Here is a 19070-nt window from a genome sequence, read left to right as displayed (position 1 = left end):
TGAACAAACGACAGAATCAACAGAAGAATCGTCTATGAGTTCTGAATCAACAACAGAACAACTTACTACAGAATCTCAACAACAATCAGCAACTGAATCTCAAGAGCAATCTACAACAGAATCCCAACAACAATCTACCACAGAATCTCAAGAACAATCAACTACAGAGTCTCAAGAATCGACTACAGAAAAACGAGAAGAATCTACTACCGAATCAGATGAATCCACTTCTGTAACTAAAGAACCTTCGATGGTGACACCTTGCCCCATTGGAAATTTAACTGACGAACAGATAACTCTTGTTTGTCCCACAGGATTCCGCAAGCATCCGCGATATTGCAATTTGTTCTACCAATGTACCAATGAAGGTAATATGGAGATCAAGATTCTCGTTTTAAGCTGTCCCGAAAATACCGTTTTTGACGAGCAAAAGATTCAATGTCTCCCTGAAAATGAAGCCAGTCAAGGTTGTACCGGTCTTCGTGCTAATGCTAGATTTTACAGAAAGTTGGAAGCAAATTCTATAACACCAGTACGTATAAAAATTATAAAGTGAAATAAGAAAAGTAAATTGTTTTAATAATAAATTATTAATTCAACACACTCTTATTTTAGGTAAAAGTCTCATCACAGCCTCTATGTCCTGACGTTGGACATTATCCATATCGGCAGGGTTGCAGCAATACATTTTATAAATGTAAACGGGATAGCAGAAATAGCTTGCAAGGATATTTTTACAAGTGTCCTGTGAATTTCATTTACTGGTCGGTTTCCAGAAGATGTGAACGTGCTACTCGTCTACCTATGTGCACACATTTAGCATTTAGGAAGAATGATTTCTGGGACAGTCGATGGCAATTACCAGTCGAAGATGTCAATCTTTCTGCAAGAGCATTACGCCTTTTTTAAGCCATTAGCTAATGATAAACTTCCTTTGTAAGTTTCCAAGAACAGTATGAATCCCTCAGGTTACATGCAAAACTTGTCACGTGAGAATATTCTACAAGTTTTGCATGTAAAAGTGAATGAGACAATTAATTTGACTTCGTCAACATGGCTGCCAAAGATCGTGATAGATATTCGATAGATCTTCGGTAGCCATCTTGAAACGATTTACGTTCATTCCAATTTCTACAATGAAACTGATAATATATTGTAATTATAATCAGTTTCATATAGCTTAATTAATTTAGTTAGATAAAACAATTAATAATTATCATCGATCATAATTCACATCATTGTGGCGTACAATCTTTATTGACGACAGTGTCGAATATTTTCGACAAGAGATCATAAACGATAATCGGGGTTTTGGTTGCGGGACTTGTATGCAATACACGACTGTATTTAATAGCATAGTAAATCATACGTATATTTATTAATCTGGTAATTAGTTTAATCAACAACGATAAAAGTTCGCAAAAAATTTTTTAGGGAATATCTTCATTTAAAGAGTGATCTATATTCTTTTGAAACGAGAATAATATTTTTGAAAAGCGACTGAATTTGTATATTTGAAATGTAAGAAAAAAACTTAACGACGAACAAAATTTAATATTTTCATTAATTTTCATATTTACTTTGTACATATTTATATTTTCATACTTCTAACTCAATTTATCATTATAAGTAATGTAGACGCATAGTATACAAATATTTGATTAAATATGTATACATGATGTTCGTATGTTATATTCGATCTCTACGTAACTACCACAAATAAAATGTGTGTTTTTCGATGTAATGTGTATCTTATTTTCCTTAGATATAGTTCTTTAAGAGAGATAAGTATAAAAATACGTACTCATTTAAATGTTGCAATATCTTAACTGCAATGGAGAATATTATCTACAATTTTAAAACAATATTTGCACAAGTAGATGGCGCAAAATGACTCCACTGAGATACAAGGAAATCACACAGATGTATCACTGCGCCTCCTGACTTTCTCGGTGCAAAATTAAAGTCGTAGGCAATCTTTTACATTAAGCTTTGGGATCCTCATATACTGAAAAAACTGTGAAAAAAAGTGTTTAAAAGCGAAGTTATTATTAAAACTGTGTATAGCTGCTATATAATTTATAACAAAGTTAATATTAAAAAATATAATACGAAATTTAGCTTAAACAAAAGAAAATAAATCTTTTAGAAAGTGCACTATGTTTCGTGCTACAAATTTCGACAAATTATTAGGTAAATTCCACTTTTTTTGTTCCATTAATACTCACAAAATGTCGGACACCGTTCGTTTATAATTATATTTGTATTATTTAACTATAGATAAAGCCACGAGTCAATTTCAACTCGAACCTGACTGGCCCACTATTCTACAAATTTGCGACCTCATACGTCAAAACGATGTTCAGTGAGTTGATTTTACACTTTTCAATATTCCTAATATAAATTAAAGTTAACCTGTATGAATTTTAATATTTAGCAAGTTTATATGTATATGTGTATATATATATATATATCCATCATATGTATATATTTGAACCTAGATTAGTCATACATTCTTGACTAATGATAAGCCAATTGTCTTCCTCCATAGTTTATTTTACTATTAATACGGCCATATTGTATTATAACTGTAAATATCATTATCTTATTAAAAGTATTTAGTATTCTATTTTATTTACAGACCAAAACAAGCACTTGCTGCTATAAAAAAGAAATTAACCAATCCTAATCCACATGTAGCTTCGTATGCTCTGCTAGTAAGTTTATAAATCTTTGAAATATATCTATTATATCATGTATTATTAAAAATTTCTATTAATATTGCATCACGTATCATTGGATAGGTATTAGAATCTTGCATTAAAAATTGTGGATCTCGCATCCAAGATGAAATTGGTACTAAACAATATATGGAACAACTTAAAGAATTAGTAAAAACGTCAACTCACGAACACGTTAGACAAAAAATATTAGAATTAATACAAGCTTTGGCATTTGCGTTTCGAAATAATCTTAAATATAGAGCAGTACAGGTAAGATATAATTTTTTGTAATATTTATGGTATATTAAATAAAATTATTGTATGTTTATGGCATTTTTAGGACACATTAAATATTATGAAAAATGAAGGTCATAAATTTCCTCCTTTAAAAGAAAGCGAAGCAATGTTTACAGCTGATACTGCTCCTGAGTGGACAGATGGTGATGTTTGTCATCGTTGTCGTGTAGGATTTGGCATTCTTCAACGAAAACACCACTGTAGAGCATGTGGTCAAGTATTTTGTGCTCAGTGCTCGAACAAAGTTTCTACATTACCTAAAATTGGATTTGAAAAAGAAGTAAGAGTATGTGAAGCATGTTTTGAACAAGTTAATAAGTTAGTACAATATTTCTTTCTCAATATATGTATTATTATTATATTATTTGTGTAATCTAATAAATATTTTATTTATTTAGACCTTCTACTACCCATTCAAAAGAAACTGATTTACCAGCTGAATATTTGAGCAGTTCCTTGGCTCAACAACAACAGGTAAAGAAAAACGAATAAGTCAACTATTTCATTTAAACTAACATGCAAATATTATTTTAGGTTCCTCCTAGAAAATCGGAGGATGAAATTCGAGAAGAAGAAGATCTACAATTGGCTATAGCCTTAAGTCAAAGTGAAGCAGAACAAAAGGAGAGAGAAAAGAAACGCGCGACGAATGCTTTGAAGTCTAACACTGTTTCTGTATCTAGAACAACATATTCACCTCCTCCATCTCCAGTTAGTTTATCATAGTTATTAGATTACATATCGTATGTCTATTATTATATTATTAATTTTATTTGATATTTTTATTATATAGGGACCAAGTCCATCTCGAATTCAAGATGAAGATGAAATTGATCCTGAACTAGCAAAATATTTAAATCGAAGATACTGGGAGCAAAGACAAACAGCAATAGAAGAGCACAGTGCGAGAACGGATGTAACAAGTCCTTCTGCACCTAATATAAGCAGTCCGATGCCTCAAAAAGTTGTTATCGTTAAACAGCAAAATGGAGAAGTTGATATAGAAATGGAAGAATTTGTCAATGCTTTAAGATCTCAAGTTGAAATTTTTGTAAATAGAATGAAAAGTAATTCTTCTAGAGGAAGACCTATTACTTCTGACAGTTCTGTACAAAATTTATTTCTCAATATTACTCGTATGCATTCAAGGTATTATACAAATAATATAAACTTTTAAAGACTTCAAATATATACCCCCGTTATTATTCAGAATTAATTTATAATTTTGCTTTAATAGACTATTGACTTATATTCAAGAACAAGATGATAGTAGAGTATATTATGAAGGACTACAAGACAAGTTAACACAAATTAAAGACGCTAGAGCTGCATTAGATGCTTTACGAGATGAACATAGAGAGAAATTGCGTAGACAAGCAGAGGAAGCTGAAAGACAACGGCAGATGTTAATGGCAATGAAATTAGCAATTATGCGAAAAAAGAAACAAGATTATTTACAATATCAACGACAATTAGCTTTACAAAAAATCCAAGAACAAGAAAGAGAAATGCAAATGAGACAAGAGCAACAAAAACAGCAATATATTATGAGTAAATCTTTTAAAATTATTTACTTTATTAGAATTAGAATTACTTGATTTATTTTTTTTAGTTACGTTCAATATATTTTTTATTAATTTTGTCTTTTTTTTTTAGGTGGTTATCAAGGTATGCCAGGATATATGGGTCATTCTCAAGGGTCTCCAGTTCGTCAGATGCAGTATCAAGGACCTGGATCAAATTATAATCCTATGTCTCCAACAGATCAAAGTGTTTACATGTATGGGCAGCATTCAATGGGGCAATATCCTATTCAAGGTTATATGCCACCAATAGGTTCTCTACCTCCACATTTAATGGGTACAATAACTAATCCAGAATCAGCTGCACCTGATTCAACAGTTCAATCACGAGACAATGTAGGTAGAGTTGTAATTACAAATACTGGAATGGTAAGTATATAAACAGTAATTTCACGTTTTTTAATAAATGGCAAAGAGAATTATGTAATTGTCTTTTTATCACTTTTTTATTATAGATTCCTCAAGTGACAAATCCTATAACGCAACTTCAGCAACCAACTGGTCATCAGATAGGTCCTGCTCAACAAGGTACTGCTAGTCATATTCCAGTAACACAAGTACCACCAAGCCATATGCCACAACAAGGACCTCACAGTTCACAAATGTCGGGTTTACCAAATCAGATAGGTATGTCTCAATCAGTACCACCTAATAATATACCCGCACCACCAAGACAAATAGCTCCAACAACACACGGTCCGCCTGGACAAGTTGTACTTCCACAACAAATTGGACCACAACCTATTGGTATACCTATTCCGCAAGGAGCTCCTGTACCACAGCATGTTTCTACTATTATTCCATCTCAAAGAACAACTATACAAGTTTCTGCTGGAAGTAGTACTGGAATGGTTCCATCAAATCAATCTTTACAAGGTCCTACTGGACCTAATTTAAATATGCAAGGGATGACACAAATTCCTGCTACCCAAGGCCAACAATTTACATTTCCTCAAAATTCAGCTCCATCAGTAACAGAAAACATTCAAGCAAAGGAGGAACCAAAGCCTGAAACAGCAGAACTTATTTCTTTTGACTAAAAGTCTAAATGGACATTAGATTATATCATTATTACAAATGCATTTAACAGAATTTATAGTTTCTTAAAGATAACTTGGAAATTAGAAAATATCATTCTGATATCGTTCTTAAATATGTTTATTTACAATATTCAAATTTTTGTTTTAAATACCAAATTTAATATAATTTACAAAAAAAATGGCACTATACACTTTTTGAAAATAGATGTAATCCTAAATCTGTAAGGAAAAAAAATTAAATTACGATAATAATGTTAGCAAGTATTAAAGTTTCTCACATTATTTTAAAAGCGAATATAATATTATTGCATTAAAAAGTAAATATCTAAGATAAGTGTTAAGCATTGAATGAATAATTTGTTTGTTGTGCAAAACACATAATCTGTTAATTATCGAAGGAGCCATATAAATATTGAATGTAAAGCATGTTTAATACATAAATAATATTTTAAATAATTTAAATTACTTTTATCCTAGATTATAAAACATATATACATTAAATCATTGTAAGAAACATTACTCAATAATTTGTGTACTAATGAATTAGTGTCCACATTTAAAAAACAGATATAATATTTGTATAAAGAATAAAAAGTATCTACAAAATATGTAATTACCTAAAGGAAAAATTTATCACAATGTGTTAAACATTTATTAGAATTTAACGCGAATGTACTATTTTATATACAAGTGATCATTTCGTAACTGCAAATGACAAAATATGTAATTATACAGAGAAAGGCAGTAATAATTACCTGTAATATTAGTTAACAAATATTGTGAAAAAACATAGTTTTGAAAAATTCAAACGACATATAAATAGTTACACGTTAAATTGATAGAGAACTTTGTTTCTATTTCAAAAATGTATATACATCTTTCTTCTTTCATCAACTCCCTAACAAAAATTTTCCCGTTTCTACTTTTTAAAAATAATTCTATTCTTATATAATCATACTGTCTCCACTTGACCCTTTCTACGTGGTTTGACTTCTTGAGTTTGAGGAGAAGTAAACGATGTTTCTTCAGAACGTTTTCTAGTTATAGATGTAGGTTCACTATTAGATGAACTACCAGAATTACAACTATCTTTCTTCTCTAAACATATGTGAGATGCACTTGCTCCATTAGACGTCAGAGATGTTTTACGATTACGCATATCCTCAAGAGGTATCTCTTCACTACGCGGGCGTGGCATTTTTGGAGAACTATCTCTAGATCGTAAACCATTTTCATGAATCTTCTCATTAGAGTTATTATCAACACGCTTAAAACTAGATGATGGAAGACCAAGAACAGGTTTAAAAACATGTTCTCTGCGCATTTGTGCCGCGAATCCCGGAACTTTATTTACCGTAAACATTGGTCTTGGTTGATCCTTCTGCCTTTGTCCACGTCCATATCCTAAGATTATAAATATTACAAATAAGTATATTCCAAATAATCGAATTTAATGATAACATAATATTCTTACGGTCGTGTCGCATATTACGTAAAGCAAAGTTTGGTGGAGTAGACGAATGCGGTATACTTGTTGGCATGCCCAGTAATCTAGCAATTTGGTTTATCTTTCTCTGTCGTGCTTTTATTCTACCTTTTGTTAACCTATTTCATAAAAGAATTTTATAATAGATTTCATATGTAGACATTAAGGTGCCAAGTATTTTATATAATACCTTTGTTTTGCAGCCATACATCTAATGTGATCTTCGAAAACAACTTTAGCTGATAGTAATGGAACTCTGTTGCCTGTGCTATTTCTTAGAGGTTTGTATATGGTTAAATATAAACACCTGGAATCATTATTGTCACCCGTCACTTCAATATCCTGTAAAAAGCCTACAATTTTTGCTACACCCCACCCAAGTTTGGTAGTGTCAGGTTCAACTAGAATTAATTGTGTAACATCAATGACCAAAAACCAATGGATTTTTTGTCCATCTTTCCATACAACTGTACATGATATTAAGTCACTGTTATCTGTAACAGTTATCAGAATTAAAACATGTTTTATAGATTACAAAAATATATTTTCATTATTTAATAATATTCATTCTATAAAGATTCTTCTTAATTATTATATACTACAATCATTTATATATAGTTTACATTTAGATATTAATTTTTTCAAAGAAAGGAAATAACTTTTACTTAGATCAAGTACGTTGGTAAGTTGTACACAATTATCTGGATTTGTTAAGGGTAACTGTGTTTCTTCTTCCATATTAACAGTCAAAGATAATTCACGGATTAAGAAAAACACTCTAATCGCACGACGTGCTCTTTCCACCTATATATATGTAATTAGAATACAGTATGATCATAGATATTTTTTTTTAAATTTGCAATTTAATAGAATACTTACTTCACCACATGGTAATCGTTTGCTAAATTCAATACCAGTCATTGGGGTACCCGTAGGAGGTAATAAAATATTACTGTCCATCATCAACCATTCAACATTTAAAGGTCGTTTTTGAATTTCGTTATATTCGTCTTCAAACATATCTAAGAATATCTCTTCACTCTAATAAATTTTATAAAAATATTTCAGTAATTGCATAATTGTAATATATCTATGTTTAATTACACACCTTATAGAAGTTTCTCAAAAGTGCTGTACTTTGTTCTTTTGCTGTTTCGATTGCTGCTAAATGTGAATCTTTTAAAAGACTCTGCCCTTCTGATAAAACTAACTGTGTCAATAATTTGATTGTTAATTCCAACGTTACAAGTCTCACTTTAGCATCTAACAATAAAAATATTGTTATTAATTAACGTAATCGTAAAAATATAAATATCCATTTTAAATGATAATTGTATTTGATTGTACGACTTACTTGTCTGACAGCTCAAAGTGATTATGTGAATTAATCTGTCTATTAATATATCATTATACCAATTCTTTGTTTCTACATTCTGTGAAGGAGATAATACTAAATCCAGTGTTTCATGATTTATACCCTTATAAATAAAATTATTAAATTACTACATAAAGATTCACATTTGTCATGTGAAATTTTTATGTTTATATATTTATTACCTGATTATTAGCTAATGCATAAAGTAAACATAATCCAAATAATGCAGCATAATCATTTTCTGTACAAAATAAGGAATTCAATATAGTTTCTAAAAACGGTTTCTTTGATAATAATTCAAGAGCATTATGTTGTATTTGACTCTGTGTTAATGGACTCTCTAATGCCAAACGTTCTTTTTCTTCATCGGTTACATTCAAATGCTTTATACCTCCTAGTTCTTCAGAAACGTTTATATCTAATTGTTTAGAGCTCTTAATATGTGTATTATCACAGGAAAACACATGAGCACGTGATGTACTAGGTTTACTTAAATCTTGTATTTCTTCATCCGTAGTTTCTCTAGTCTTACTTGTAGATTCTACATTATTATCATTTTCATTAGGACTTTCTGATATGGTTGATGATTCGTTTAGATTTTCTAAGGATTTGTCTAATGTTTCTTTTGGCTGTGAAAATTCTATTGATTTATTTGATGATATTTCGCTAAATGTTTCAATCACTTTGCTTACTCCTATCTGAATCGTGCTCAAATCAGATTTAAGTATCACAGCTGCTAAAGTATATACAAGAGGTCCGTGAGAAACAATCAAAAAAACTTGGGAAAGTAAGAATAATGCCACAACTACACTGACATATTTTCGTTCATCCTAACAATTAAAAAGTTATTAATATTAAATTATTGATGAATGTAAAATATTGCATATTATATAGTTTACCTGATTTTGACAAAGATCTTTTCGTTTCATTAAAGAATATACATAGAGCGGAACTAGTAATTTATGCAACAGATGTTCCGAGAGTACCTTGTTAAGATCTGGTATATCCAAGCAAAGTATATCATTTAAATAATGCAAATGATCCAAGTGTTCTGCCACCAAATCTGATAATCTATTTTGACTTTGATGACTATAACAAATAATAAAACGTATATACTTTCTTTATTCTATTCATTCATTGCAGCATTATTACCATATATGTATATGAAAATATAAAATATTGCAATAGAACTTACTCTGCATCATTTCGGACACATGTATCCAATTCTATAATATGATTACCAATAAACCATACAAGATTACTGAAATAAGGTGCTGCTGTGCGATCTCTTATAAATGCCAACATAGATACATCTTCCACGCGATATACATTTAAAGTCAGAGTTCTTACTGCTATACGAACCATACCCTCAGAATGATTGAAAAACTTAATGGCTTCCGTATATAGTGGAAAGTCATTGGTATGCTAATGAAAAAATGTTAAATTACAAAATATTCTCATATATAAAAGATAGTGTTTGTGTAATAGATGTCATTTAAATTGTGCAAAATAACAAAAGTAAAATATATATTTTATATATATATATACACAAACATAAGCATTGGTTTTAAATTATATTTAAATTAATATTTAATTAATTTAATATTAAATGAATTCTTTAAAATAATAATAAAAAAATGAAATAGATATATGATATTAGATGAGAAATGAAATAAGAACATAGAGACTTATTACGTGTACCTCGTTTACCTCATTATAGAAGAAATGGATGGTATGGGTATTTAACTTCAAGCTCAACGTTTTTAAGAAACTGATGTAATATGCCATTACCTCCTCATCACTGAAGTCAAATTTGTGCACAATAATACTATTTACATGGTTATTACTTAACAGGTAGTCTACAAATATTATATAAACATAAGATAAATGATAAAAATCGATTAAATTATTAAAATAATCTATATTAAAAATGACTTACACAAAGATGTTTCATTGCGTATATTTTCAAATAATATATTGAGCGTCTGAAGTAATTGAACACATACATAGCTTCCACATTTCTGCTTCATGATACGCAAAAAAAATGAAAGCATGTTCTTCTCCAAAAAGAAGCTATATACAATATGTACAAATTAATATTCATATTTCAGTTCTATTTAATTTATAAAATTAAGCAGAATATCGGATTAACTCCTTACACTATAATGACATGTAAGACTCATGATACGCTTTATGGTCTAAACGTAAGAAACAAGAAATATAGCACTGAATATAGCATGCAACTCTGCGTGTTAAATCATAGTGCAAGGAGTTAAATAATGAGTGATATCACTTACTCAAAGACACTACTGTCATTTTGGTCACCCCATATTAAAATCTCAGCTATTGAGCGAAGAGTTTCAACTAATAAACCTCTATTATGTTCAGATACTGTTTGATTCTTTGACAGAACATTGTACAGGTACCTAAACATAAAATAATGCTTTAAATTGTAATTAAAAATTAGTGAACTGATTTACATACTTAAGGTGCTCCAGAGAATGTGGATTTTTTGGCTTCCAAAGTCCTCCTCCAAACCAACTACGACTTCGAAACATTTTGATACGTAAAATATAAACTTAATTGGATATGTTTCACAATGTATTCATTTTTTGACTTTAGTTAAGTTAAATATTTTTGTAATTATTACTTCATGCCATTTAGGCAATTTATGTGAGATTTATTGATTTCACATATGCGTTAAAAACACATCTAAACACATGAATTATTGCAAAGAAATGTCATAACACATATTACACATTGGTTAAAAAGTAAAGGTTATTATCTATACGAAAGTTTCTCTTTCGCAATATATTTTGATTTAATTAATAATCTCACTTTAAATATATCGTCACATATAACCGCGTATTTTGAATTTACGCATTGTACAAATTATAACGATGTTTGATTATACACGATAAATTTTCATATTTCTACGCAATACTTCGTTAAACTACGAACTATGAACTGACATGTTGTACGTATGTAGTACATCTAAAGTCAGGTTATCTCTTTAAGGCTGTTTTTACACAAAGCATGTTTAACTGCAAGATAGAAGTGGGTAAAACTTGAACTATAAGTGCAAAAGGGAAGAAGCGTTCCCACCCATGGAGACTACATCCAATATAATATTGATGCATAAGCTTACGACGGCTACAATATTACCAAAGAATACAGAAGTACACAGAAGCCCACAATTCACCTTTTTGCCTAACCACATTCATTTAAGTTAGTAACCTAAAAACCATTGGGCGATAGTAGGTATTTAACGCGATGACAATACAATACTATCAAAGAATACTGCATTCTGTATATATATGATAGTATATATAGTATATACTTATATATTGTAATATAGAATTTTATATAATTATATTTAATTTTTAATGTATAAACATGTGTGTGTGTGCCTTCAGAAATGCATTTATTTTTAAAAATTAATCATTTGAGGCGTTCAAATAGAAGAAAATTTCAAAGATTTGTTGTTAAATCCCACAATGATCACCTGTAACAAAAAGAAAACTATATTAATCATATAATTAAGTGATATAATAGCCTGACATAGTAATCGTCCAATTCGCAGATGCACTTTTCAATTGAATTCTATATTTATTTTTATCAAATCTCTACTTGTTTACCGTTGCAATGAAATTAAATTTAAACACGTTAAAAAATCCAATTAAACTTTTAGAGTAAAAATTTTAATGTTGTTTTTGCCAGCGATTACGATATTTTTAACGATAGTATTTTTTTATAATTTTCATTTATTATTATAATCTTACTGTTAATTATGAAATTGATAATGTATTCTTATTATTTATATTAACTTCTATAAATAACATATTTTGAAATTTGCATATAATCACAATATCCGTTTTACTAATAATGTACATATAATCTTATATTTGAAAATGTGTATAATCAGGCGGGTAAATAGGCAGCCAATCAAAGCATAGCTACCTTGTTGCACTTTTCAATATGGGGTTATGTACATTTAAATCATTCGTGTATTATTTATACTATATCGAATGTGTATAATTTTTTTAAGTGTATTTAATGTTTCTTTTTTTTTAAAGAAAATATTTTTTTAAATCATTTATAATGCGAATATTGGAATTATACAGCGGTATTGGCGGAATGCATTATGCCTTTCGAGGTACATTTAATTTAAGTTTTATATCTATCAAATGCATGCATTAACCTAAAAGATACATTACAATATTTGAGCAGATTTAATATTTGTTAAAAGTTTTAATTATCATGTTATTTTTTAGAAAGTGGAGTGGCTGGAAATGTTATTGGTGCAGTGGATATAAATCCTGTTGCCAATAATGTATATAAACATAATTTTCCAGAAGTCTTACTCATGAACCGCAACATTGAATCTATAAGTGAAGAGGAAATTATAAATTTAAATATAGATATGATACTTATGAGTCCTCCTTGTCAACCATTTACTAGAGTAGGATTACAAAAAGACAAATTAGATAAGAGATCGTGTTCATTGTTTCATCTTTTACAAATTATACCACGGATTTCATCTTTGAAATATATATTATTGGAAAATGTAAAGGGATTTGAAAACTCTGAGACAAGAATAGAGTTACTGAAGTGCCTTAAAAGTTGCCACTTTAATTATAAAGAATTAATTTTAAGTCCGACACAATTTGGTATTCCAAATACTAGGCATAGGTATTACTTGCTTGCAAAGAAAAAAGATTTAAAATTTTGTTTTGATGACTCTGTATTAGATTATAGTCTGTCTCAAAGATTAATGATGCTTCTTCCACGAAGTAAACATCAGTTATTCATGGAAAAAGAACATGTCGATAATATAGAATTTGGTATTGTTTGTTATAAATTAAAACATATTTTAGAAAATTGTGAAGAAGAATTATACTTGATTCCTAAAAATGTTCTACAAAAACGAGCTACACTCTTAGATATAAGAACGGCAGAAAATTGTGGCTCTTGTTGTTTTACAAAGGCTTATGGACATTACGTTGAAGGTACGGGTTCTGTGTATTGCCCATTTTCTGAAGAAACAGTACAAAAAAGCCTTACCGAGTCTACCAAATATGAAAAATATTCAGAAGATCAATTAAAACTCTTTTTATCTTTAAAGTTAAGATACTTCACACCAAAAGAAGTATCTAGATTAATGTGTTTTCCAGAAGATTTTACATTTCCAAATAGTACAACAATTAAACAAAAATATAGATTATTAGGTAATTCAATTAATGTTGATGTAGTTAGCAAATTAATATTTTTATTATGTATTACAGAGAAAGAGAATATATATATATGAAATATTTATTTAAATAAATATATTTGTGCGTTAAGAATTATAATAATTTTTTAACTTTTACTCTAACAATTTTATATTCAAAGTTAATAAAAGTGTTATAGAATTGTTAATATACATTATGTACTAAAAAAAGTACATACATCAGAGATATAGATAATGTAACATATAAATAATATAAATACTAATAATTATTTGTGTAATACTTGAAAAAATTGGATAAAAAATTAATTTGATAAATAATTGTCTTTACTATACACCTGCATAAATATTTCAAAATGCATGCTAAACTAAAATTGTCCTAAAAATAAAGTTTTATATTATTTATTGGCCGTCATTATGATGAATATATTATTTTATATTAATTATTCATTTTTTTATATTACTAAAAGGATAATGTATATTTACAAGGCTAGTTATATATACTTATATATATTGCTTATTACCGTTTAAGATTTATATCATTTCTAAATCAGATGGAATAGGAATTTTCTTTTCTGCAGCAAACTTTTTAAGTGCCTGATATTTGGAATGCCAAGATTCTATTTCCTCTCTCATGCGATTATTGTCATCTTGCATTGCTTCCATGTCACGATACTCCTGAGTTTTTTCTGATTCTAGCTCATCTTTTTGCTCTATGCGTTTAATACGGCAACTGGCTGCGTAACCTCTGTTTTTTAAAGTTCTTCTCCTCTGCTTCATTCGTACTATCTCTTCTCTAGACAATCCACGCAGTTTCAACTGTCTGTTCAAATCTCTGACAGATATTGTAACAAGTTCATCGTCACTAATGTCCAAACATGGACCTGGTGAAAGGGGATCCTATATATATATATATAAAAGAACAACTACAATATAAACAAGATAAATAAAGAAATTAAATAATGAAGATTACATTAATACAATAGTAAAAAAAAAAAAAAAATATATATAAAAATTACATTCAATAAATAGTAATCTAACAGAGTTTACATGTATATTTCTCATCTACTTTAGAAACAATAATATTTATTAATTTTTTATTGTAATTTGAAAATGAAATTTCTACAAAATATTATTGCAAACGAATTCTTTGTACTATTGAATCAGGATGTGTTAAATTATCAGAATATACACGATCGGTAATAATGATATAGATTTTGCTCACGTGTGATAGTTGCCGACGTACCATCTTAATAGATCGTTTTCCATCCATAGCCATTTAAAACGTTTAAATTTTCACGTTCCAACGTGAATAATAAAAGAAATAATACGTTTTTCCCAGCCTTCTGTGGTTTCTCGATCAATTTGCTTAGTCATTCTAGAACGTGAAATGACGACGGACGAATACTGCCACAACCAATATTATCATATGATATTCTGAAAATATTGAATTTTCTTGTATAATATAATTTATTATATCATTTTATTTCAGTACATGTTTAAAAAATGTGCGTCATTTTATACCAAGATTAAAGACTGTGAAAATATATTTGTAAAGGTTCTTTTTTTATTTATTTATGTTCGTAAAATAATTTCGTTCACATTCTGCACTGCAATGCCATCTATGTAGTGAAAAGGATATTCGTTAGTAATACAAATTTTTCGTCAGTATTTACCACGCATAATGATCGTTGTTTTAATAAAGTAATAGTTATAAACAATTTATATTTTTTTACACAGCCAATTTAAAATTAATATTGTTATTAATATAAATAACTAATAAAACTTGTTACTTTTTTTAAATCGTTTTTAGAATTAACAAATTATTTAAATAAATGGACAGTTAAATAGAATATTAGGTATAAAAAACGTAAAAAAAATTATACAAATAGTCTTTGTTTTTTAAACATGTAAATATAAATATACATACATTTAAAAATTAATGAATAATAAAATCGGATAAAAAAGATAAAAAGAGAATTTAAGATAAAAGTAAATTATAACGAATAAGAGCGTAGAAAATACTTTTTGCGTTAATAAAAATGTCTATGGTTGTTATTCCCTTATTTCTGCTATTTACTATGTCACTATTATAATTGTATTTACTATTATATTCATTATCATTTTACTCGACTACATTATATTTTTATTAATGAACGAATTTTTGGACATTCAAGCTAGGTGATTCTTAAATTAGATTTTCTTATCTCGTTTGGTAATAAAAAAATAAAAGTATCGGTGCTAGACAATAATATTGACTAGCTTTCCTCTCTTTTTAACATCCCCGATAGTAATCATTATTTTTTTCTAATAAATCAATGGCCGAGAAAATGGCAAGAAGAAAAGAAAAGAAGCGGAAAAGAAGGAGGAGAAGACAACGCTTAAAAGAAGACGAAGGTAAATAAGTAAGTAATATAATCATACTTGTTCTTATATTGATAGAGAGAAATTAACAATTAACAAATTGTTATATGCGTCTAATTATTGGATGGAATAATTTTAAAACAAGTTCGAAAAGAATAGTAAGAACGTGAACAGTTTAAACAAATTGAATAATTTGAATTTTATTTCTTAATCGTTCATTTTATTCCTTAGTCGTTAACGAAAAAATTTCCGTATAAAAATTGTTTTTTCTTTTCTTCTTCTATGAACTTGCAAATTAATTTAATCGTTTTACTTATTTTGTCATTAATATCTTCCAATAATGGTTCAGAATACGAGAAGGGTGTGATTAAGGGTGAAAATATTTTTTTATTGTTCTTTGAAGAAATTATCGTTGTAATCGGTGATAACTATGATATTTAGCGAGAAAAAGTATTTTTACTCGGGAACCTAAGAAACGAAGACAAAGATGACGACAAAGTTCTTAAAACGAGTTATCTATTCATCCAAGTTTTGTGTGTGTGTGTGGGGTTATTCAATGCGATTAGCCGACAATGATGTTTTTCTTGGAAAGAAATGATCGATAAAGACAGAAAGATAAAGAAAAGAAAAAAGACAGTAAAAAAGAATAAAAAATATTGGTTTTGTTTTTCACAGTCGGTTAATTTCATTACTACCAAATTAGCATATTAATTTATTCTGAAATTAGTGTCAATTTACGATAAAACACGTTTCACTAAGCTAAGGTATACAATATCTGACGTATGATATACGCATAGTACTTAAATGTATCATTAGAATACTAGTAGTTATCGTTAGAAGTATATGAAGCATGTAGCTAACGTATCCATAATACGTTATATTATATCGATAAGTGTCTTCAAGTGACTCGACATAACACGCGCATGTCTCGTTAACAAATGGATATGTCTATGTAATATATACTCTATCAGCCACAAGTTTGGAATTACTATGTAAATTCAGAGGAACAGGATATTTATAAGAAAAACACGAACGTCTTTAAGGTAACCGAGGTAGATTTATTTCTCCGAATAATTCATCAGTAATATCGTTTATATGTACTTGTATTATTTTTTTAATCAAGAAATAATTATTTTTCTTCAAATTGCCCTTTCATCGAAAAATTGTCTTTATTGTTAAGTCTGACATATTTTGGATTCTAGTAATTAGTTTTTCAAGTATTTTTAATTAAATGTCTTTCCATGCTTCTTGTAGAAGTTGGTAAAGATGTTTCAATAAGAAAGTTCATTTTGAGGATTGTCTTAAACTGAGTGTAGAAATTATACAAGAGTATTATGGACATAAGAAAATATTAAAATCTCTTAAAACGCGTAATTCAACAAAATCAAAAATATTTTATATAATGACGATAAATTATTTCAAAATTGATCTGCATATTCGATTTTTACGGAAATTAGCAAATGATTTCAAACTTTTTGCCAGTAGTACATATGCACAATCTAATCGTTCGTTTTTAATATTTAAATCGTAAGTATTTTAACGAGTTAATCCGTACGGTAATTCATTTTTCGAAAATTTTATTATAACGAGATTTCATTACACAAGCGCGTTCGCGTTAACCATTTGGAAATATCAAAGAGGTGTCTGGCTCGACACACAACTAGCTCGTTCATTATTCGTTTGGAGACATTTCTCACGCATCAACTATAATTAAACGAAGACTCGTAGGATATACAAGATGAATGCCAAAGGTACGAAGCATAGAGTTGACTCATTTGTAGTAAAGTAATATATAAACTCGTGGTACGTTTTGATTACTTCGTTGCATTAAAGTGCATTATACCATTTGTTGAAAGAAAGAGAAAAGAGATAGTAGAATATAACAATTTAGAATGAATTGTTTAGGAAGTTTGTACCTATTTCATGCTATTTATTTATCATTTAGTTCCTTATTTTCCATCTTCTACATTTTTATCATATTTTTATTTTATTCTTTATAATATTCAAATATTAGATCCTATAAATAACTTAACATGCAAAATACAATGTATCGTTTTACAAAAGTGTTTATCCTTGGCTGTTTTTTCAACGTACATATTTACTATTATACAAAGTATATAGTAAGTACACATAAAATGTTAGCTTCTAACGCTTACAGTCGGCTACTATGTCTGATCTCTTCTTTTCACTTGTTTTCCTTAATGCAACGCTTGCTGCGTTATAAGCATTCCATTCACTCGCACTCATGTATATTAATGCATTTCTGCTCGTTCGTTTGAGAGACTATGTTGTAAAGTCGAGGCGTTAGTAATAGACACATCATTTTGCTCTCCTACTTTTCTCGTTTGTCTTTCATCTTTCTATTTATGTTTTATCTTTTATTTTGTATTTTCCTTCCTCCTCTCAATTCTCTTCTTTCCTCTTTTGCAAAAAAGTCATATTTTATGCTACTTTACTCTACTCTCAGCAAAACAATTTAGTTTCTGTAAAGTGTATTTATATATATATATATATATATATATATATATATATATCTTTCCTTTCGTACTATTTATTTATGTATTTATTACCAATATTTTATTGGATNATATATATTATATGTATCTATACAGCCATTAGGTATATAGTTACCTATCGAATATATGTATATAGTATTAGGTATTATAGTTACCTATCGAATTAGGGGTCGATGGCATCGTTCAACGACCAGTCGATTTTCGTCGCATTGCGGAGAATCAAGTACCCAGGTATTTCCACTGCTACAAAATATCATCGTTCTTCGATTTCGTTTAATAGTTTAACGAATGCTATCTTTCATTTAATGCATATTTTTCTGTTTTTGAAATGTTTCATAATTATGTTTCATTAGCGTACACAGATGTCACAATTAACAAGATTTTACGAAATATGAGTTTTCTCGTTTTTTTATTTTCATTCAAAGAAATGTCAGCTAGTTTTTCTCTTTCCTTCTTTTT

The 19070-nt window shown here is 28.7% G+C and overlaps 4 protein-coding genes across 10 annotated transcripts; 2 read left to right on the top strand and 2 right to left on the bottom strand.

The window, feature by feature from the left end:
- Positions 1-1915: 1915 nt before the first annotated feature.
- On the top strand, positions 1916-6159 carry LOC106785379 (hepatocyte growth factor-regulated tyrosine kinase substrate). Its single transcript, XM_014745784.1, has 11 exons — positions 1916-2193; positions 2281-2365; positions 2642-2717; positions 2805-2993; positions 3064-3338; positions 3419-3494; positions 3555-3731; positions 3814-4169; positions 4258-4571; positions 4677-4972; positions 5059-6159. The coding sequence occupies exons 1-11, from the start codon at positions 2160-2162 to the stop codon at positions 5641-5643; spliced, it is 2463 nt and encodes an 820-aa protein (XP_014601270.1). The 5' UTR covers positions 1916-2159; the 3' UTR covers positions 5644-6159.
- Positions 5749-11794, bottom strand: LOC106785378 (protein CLEC16A). 4 transcript variants are annotated; one of them, XM_014745783.1, is made up of 15 exons: positions 10989-11794; positions 10802-10930; positions 10444-10577; positions 10206-10363; positions 9700-9929; positions 9404-9593; positions 8687-9334; positions 8484-8607; positions 8238-8392; positions 8009-8170; positions 7795-7933; positions 7320-7623; positions 7118-7248; positions 6998-7047; positions 6759-6857 (listed from the first exon to the last, which is right to left on the bottom strand). In XM_014745783.1, exons 1-15 carry the CDS (start codon positions 11060-11062, stop codon positions 6852-6854), a joined length of 2634 nt encoding a protein of 877 aa, XP_014601269.1. In that variant the 5' UTR covers positions 11063-11794; the 3' UTR covers positions 6759-6851. The 4 variants fall into 4 exon arrangements, with proteins under 4 accessions (XP_014601266.1, XP_014601268.1, XP_014601267.1 ...); XM_014745780.1 differs by having other exon boundaries at positions 5749-7047; positions 10989-11793; XM_014745782.1 differs by having other exon boundaries at positions 5749-7047; positions 8484-8562; positions 10989-11793.
- A 675-nt stretch (positions 11795-12469) lies between these two features.
- On the top strand, positions 12470-13846 carry LOC106785402 (tRNA (cytosine(38)-C(5))-methyltransferase). 2 transcript variants are annotated; one of them, XM_014745823.1, is made up of 2 exons: positions 12470-12660; positions 12779-13846. In XM_014745823.1, the coding sequence occupies exons 1-2, from the start codon at positions 12606-12608 to the stop codon at positions 13810-13812; spliced, it is 1089 nt and encodes a 362-aa protein (XP_014601309.1). In that variant the 5' UTR covers positions 12470-12605; the 3' UTR covers positions 13813-13846. The 2 variants fall into 2 exon arrangements, with proteins under 2 accessions (XP_014601309.1, XP_014601310.1); XM_014745824.1 differs by having other exon boundaries at positions 12754-13846.
- On the bottom strand, positions 13818-15307 carry LOC106785403 (transcription factor MafG). Of its 3 annotated transcripts, XM_014745826.1 has the most exons (4): positions 15256-15307; positions 14957-15168; positions 14256-14631; positions 13818-14110 (listed from the first exon to the last, which is right to left on the bottom strand). In XM_014745826.1, the coding sequence occupies exons 2-3, from the start codon at positions 15008-15010 to the stop codon at positions 14266-14268; spliced, it is 420 nt and encodes a 139-aa protein (XP_014601312.1). In that variant the 5' UTR covers positions 15011-15168; positions 15256-15307; the 3' UTR covers positions 13818-14110; positions 14256-14265. The 3 variants fall into 3 exon arrangements, with proteins under 3 accessions (XP_014601312.1, XP_014601313.1, XP_014601311.1); XM_014745827.1 differs by lacking the exon at positions 13818-14110 and having other exon boundaries at positions 14215-14631; positions 14978-15168; XM_014745825.1 differs by lacking the exon at positions 13818-14110 and having other exon boundaries at positions 14216-14631.
- Positions 15308-19070: the final 3763 nt, after the last annotated feature.

This window comes from Polistes canadensis, unplaced genomic scaffold (genome assembly GCF_001313835.1).
Source record: "Polistes canadensis isolate GaletaPanama2010 unplaced genomic scaffold, ASM131383v1 scaffold_49, whole genome shotgun sequence".
Lineage (NCBI taxonomy): Eukaryota > Metazoa > Arthropoda > Insecta > Hymenoptera > Vespidae > Polistes > Polistes canadensis.
This window is presented reverse-complemented; position numbering and strand designations above follow the sequence as displayed.

Excerpts from the sequence above, each read along its gene's own strand:
- LOC106785379 (XM_014745784.1), top strand. The coding sequence starts at position 2,160 with ATGTTTCGTGCTACAAATTTCGACAAATTATTAG. Across the intron at positions 4,170-4,257 it reads ATTACTCGTATGCATTCAAG|ACTATTGACTTATATTCAAG; the intron begins GTATTATACAAA and ends TTGCTTTAATAG. Across the intron at positions 4,973-5,058 it reads TAATTACAAATACTGGAATG|ATTCCTCAAGTGACAAATCC; the intron begins GTAAGTATATAA and ends TTTTTATTATAG.
- LOC106785378 (XM_014745780.1), bottom strand. The coding sequence starts at position 11,062 with ATGTTTCGAAGTCGTAGTTGGTTTGGAGGAGGACTTTGGAAGCCAAAA. Across the intron at positions 10,578-10,801 it reads AATGACAGTAGTGTCTTTGA|CTTCTTTTTGGAGAAGAACA; the intron begins GTAAGTGATATC and ends TATTGTATATAG. Across the intron at positions 7,048-7,117 it reads ACGTAATATGCGACACGACC|GATATGGACGTGGACAAAGG; the intron begins GTAAGAATATTA and ends TTATAATCTTAG.
- LOC106785402 (XM_014745823.1), top strand. The coding sequence starts at position 12,606 with ATGCGAATATTGGAATTATACAGCGGTATTGGCGGAATGCATTATGCC. Across the intron at positions 12,661-12,778 it reads AATGCATTATGCCTTTCGAG|AAAGTGGAGTGGCTGGAAAT; the intron begins GTACATTTAATT and ends GTTATTTTTTAG.
- LOC106785403 (XM_014745826.1), bottom strand. The coding sequence starts at position 15,010 with ATGGCTATGGATGGAAAACGATCTATTAAGATGGTACGTCGGCAACTA. Across the intron at positions 14,632-14,956 it reads TACGTCGGCAACTATCACAC|GATCCCCTTTCACCAGGTCC; the intron begins GTGAGCAAAATC and ends ATATATATATAG.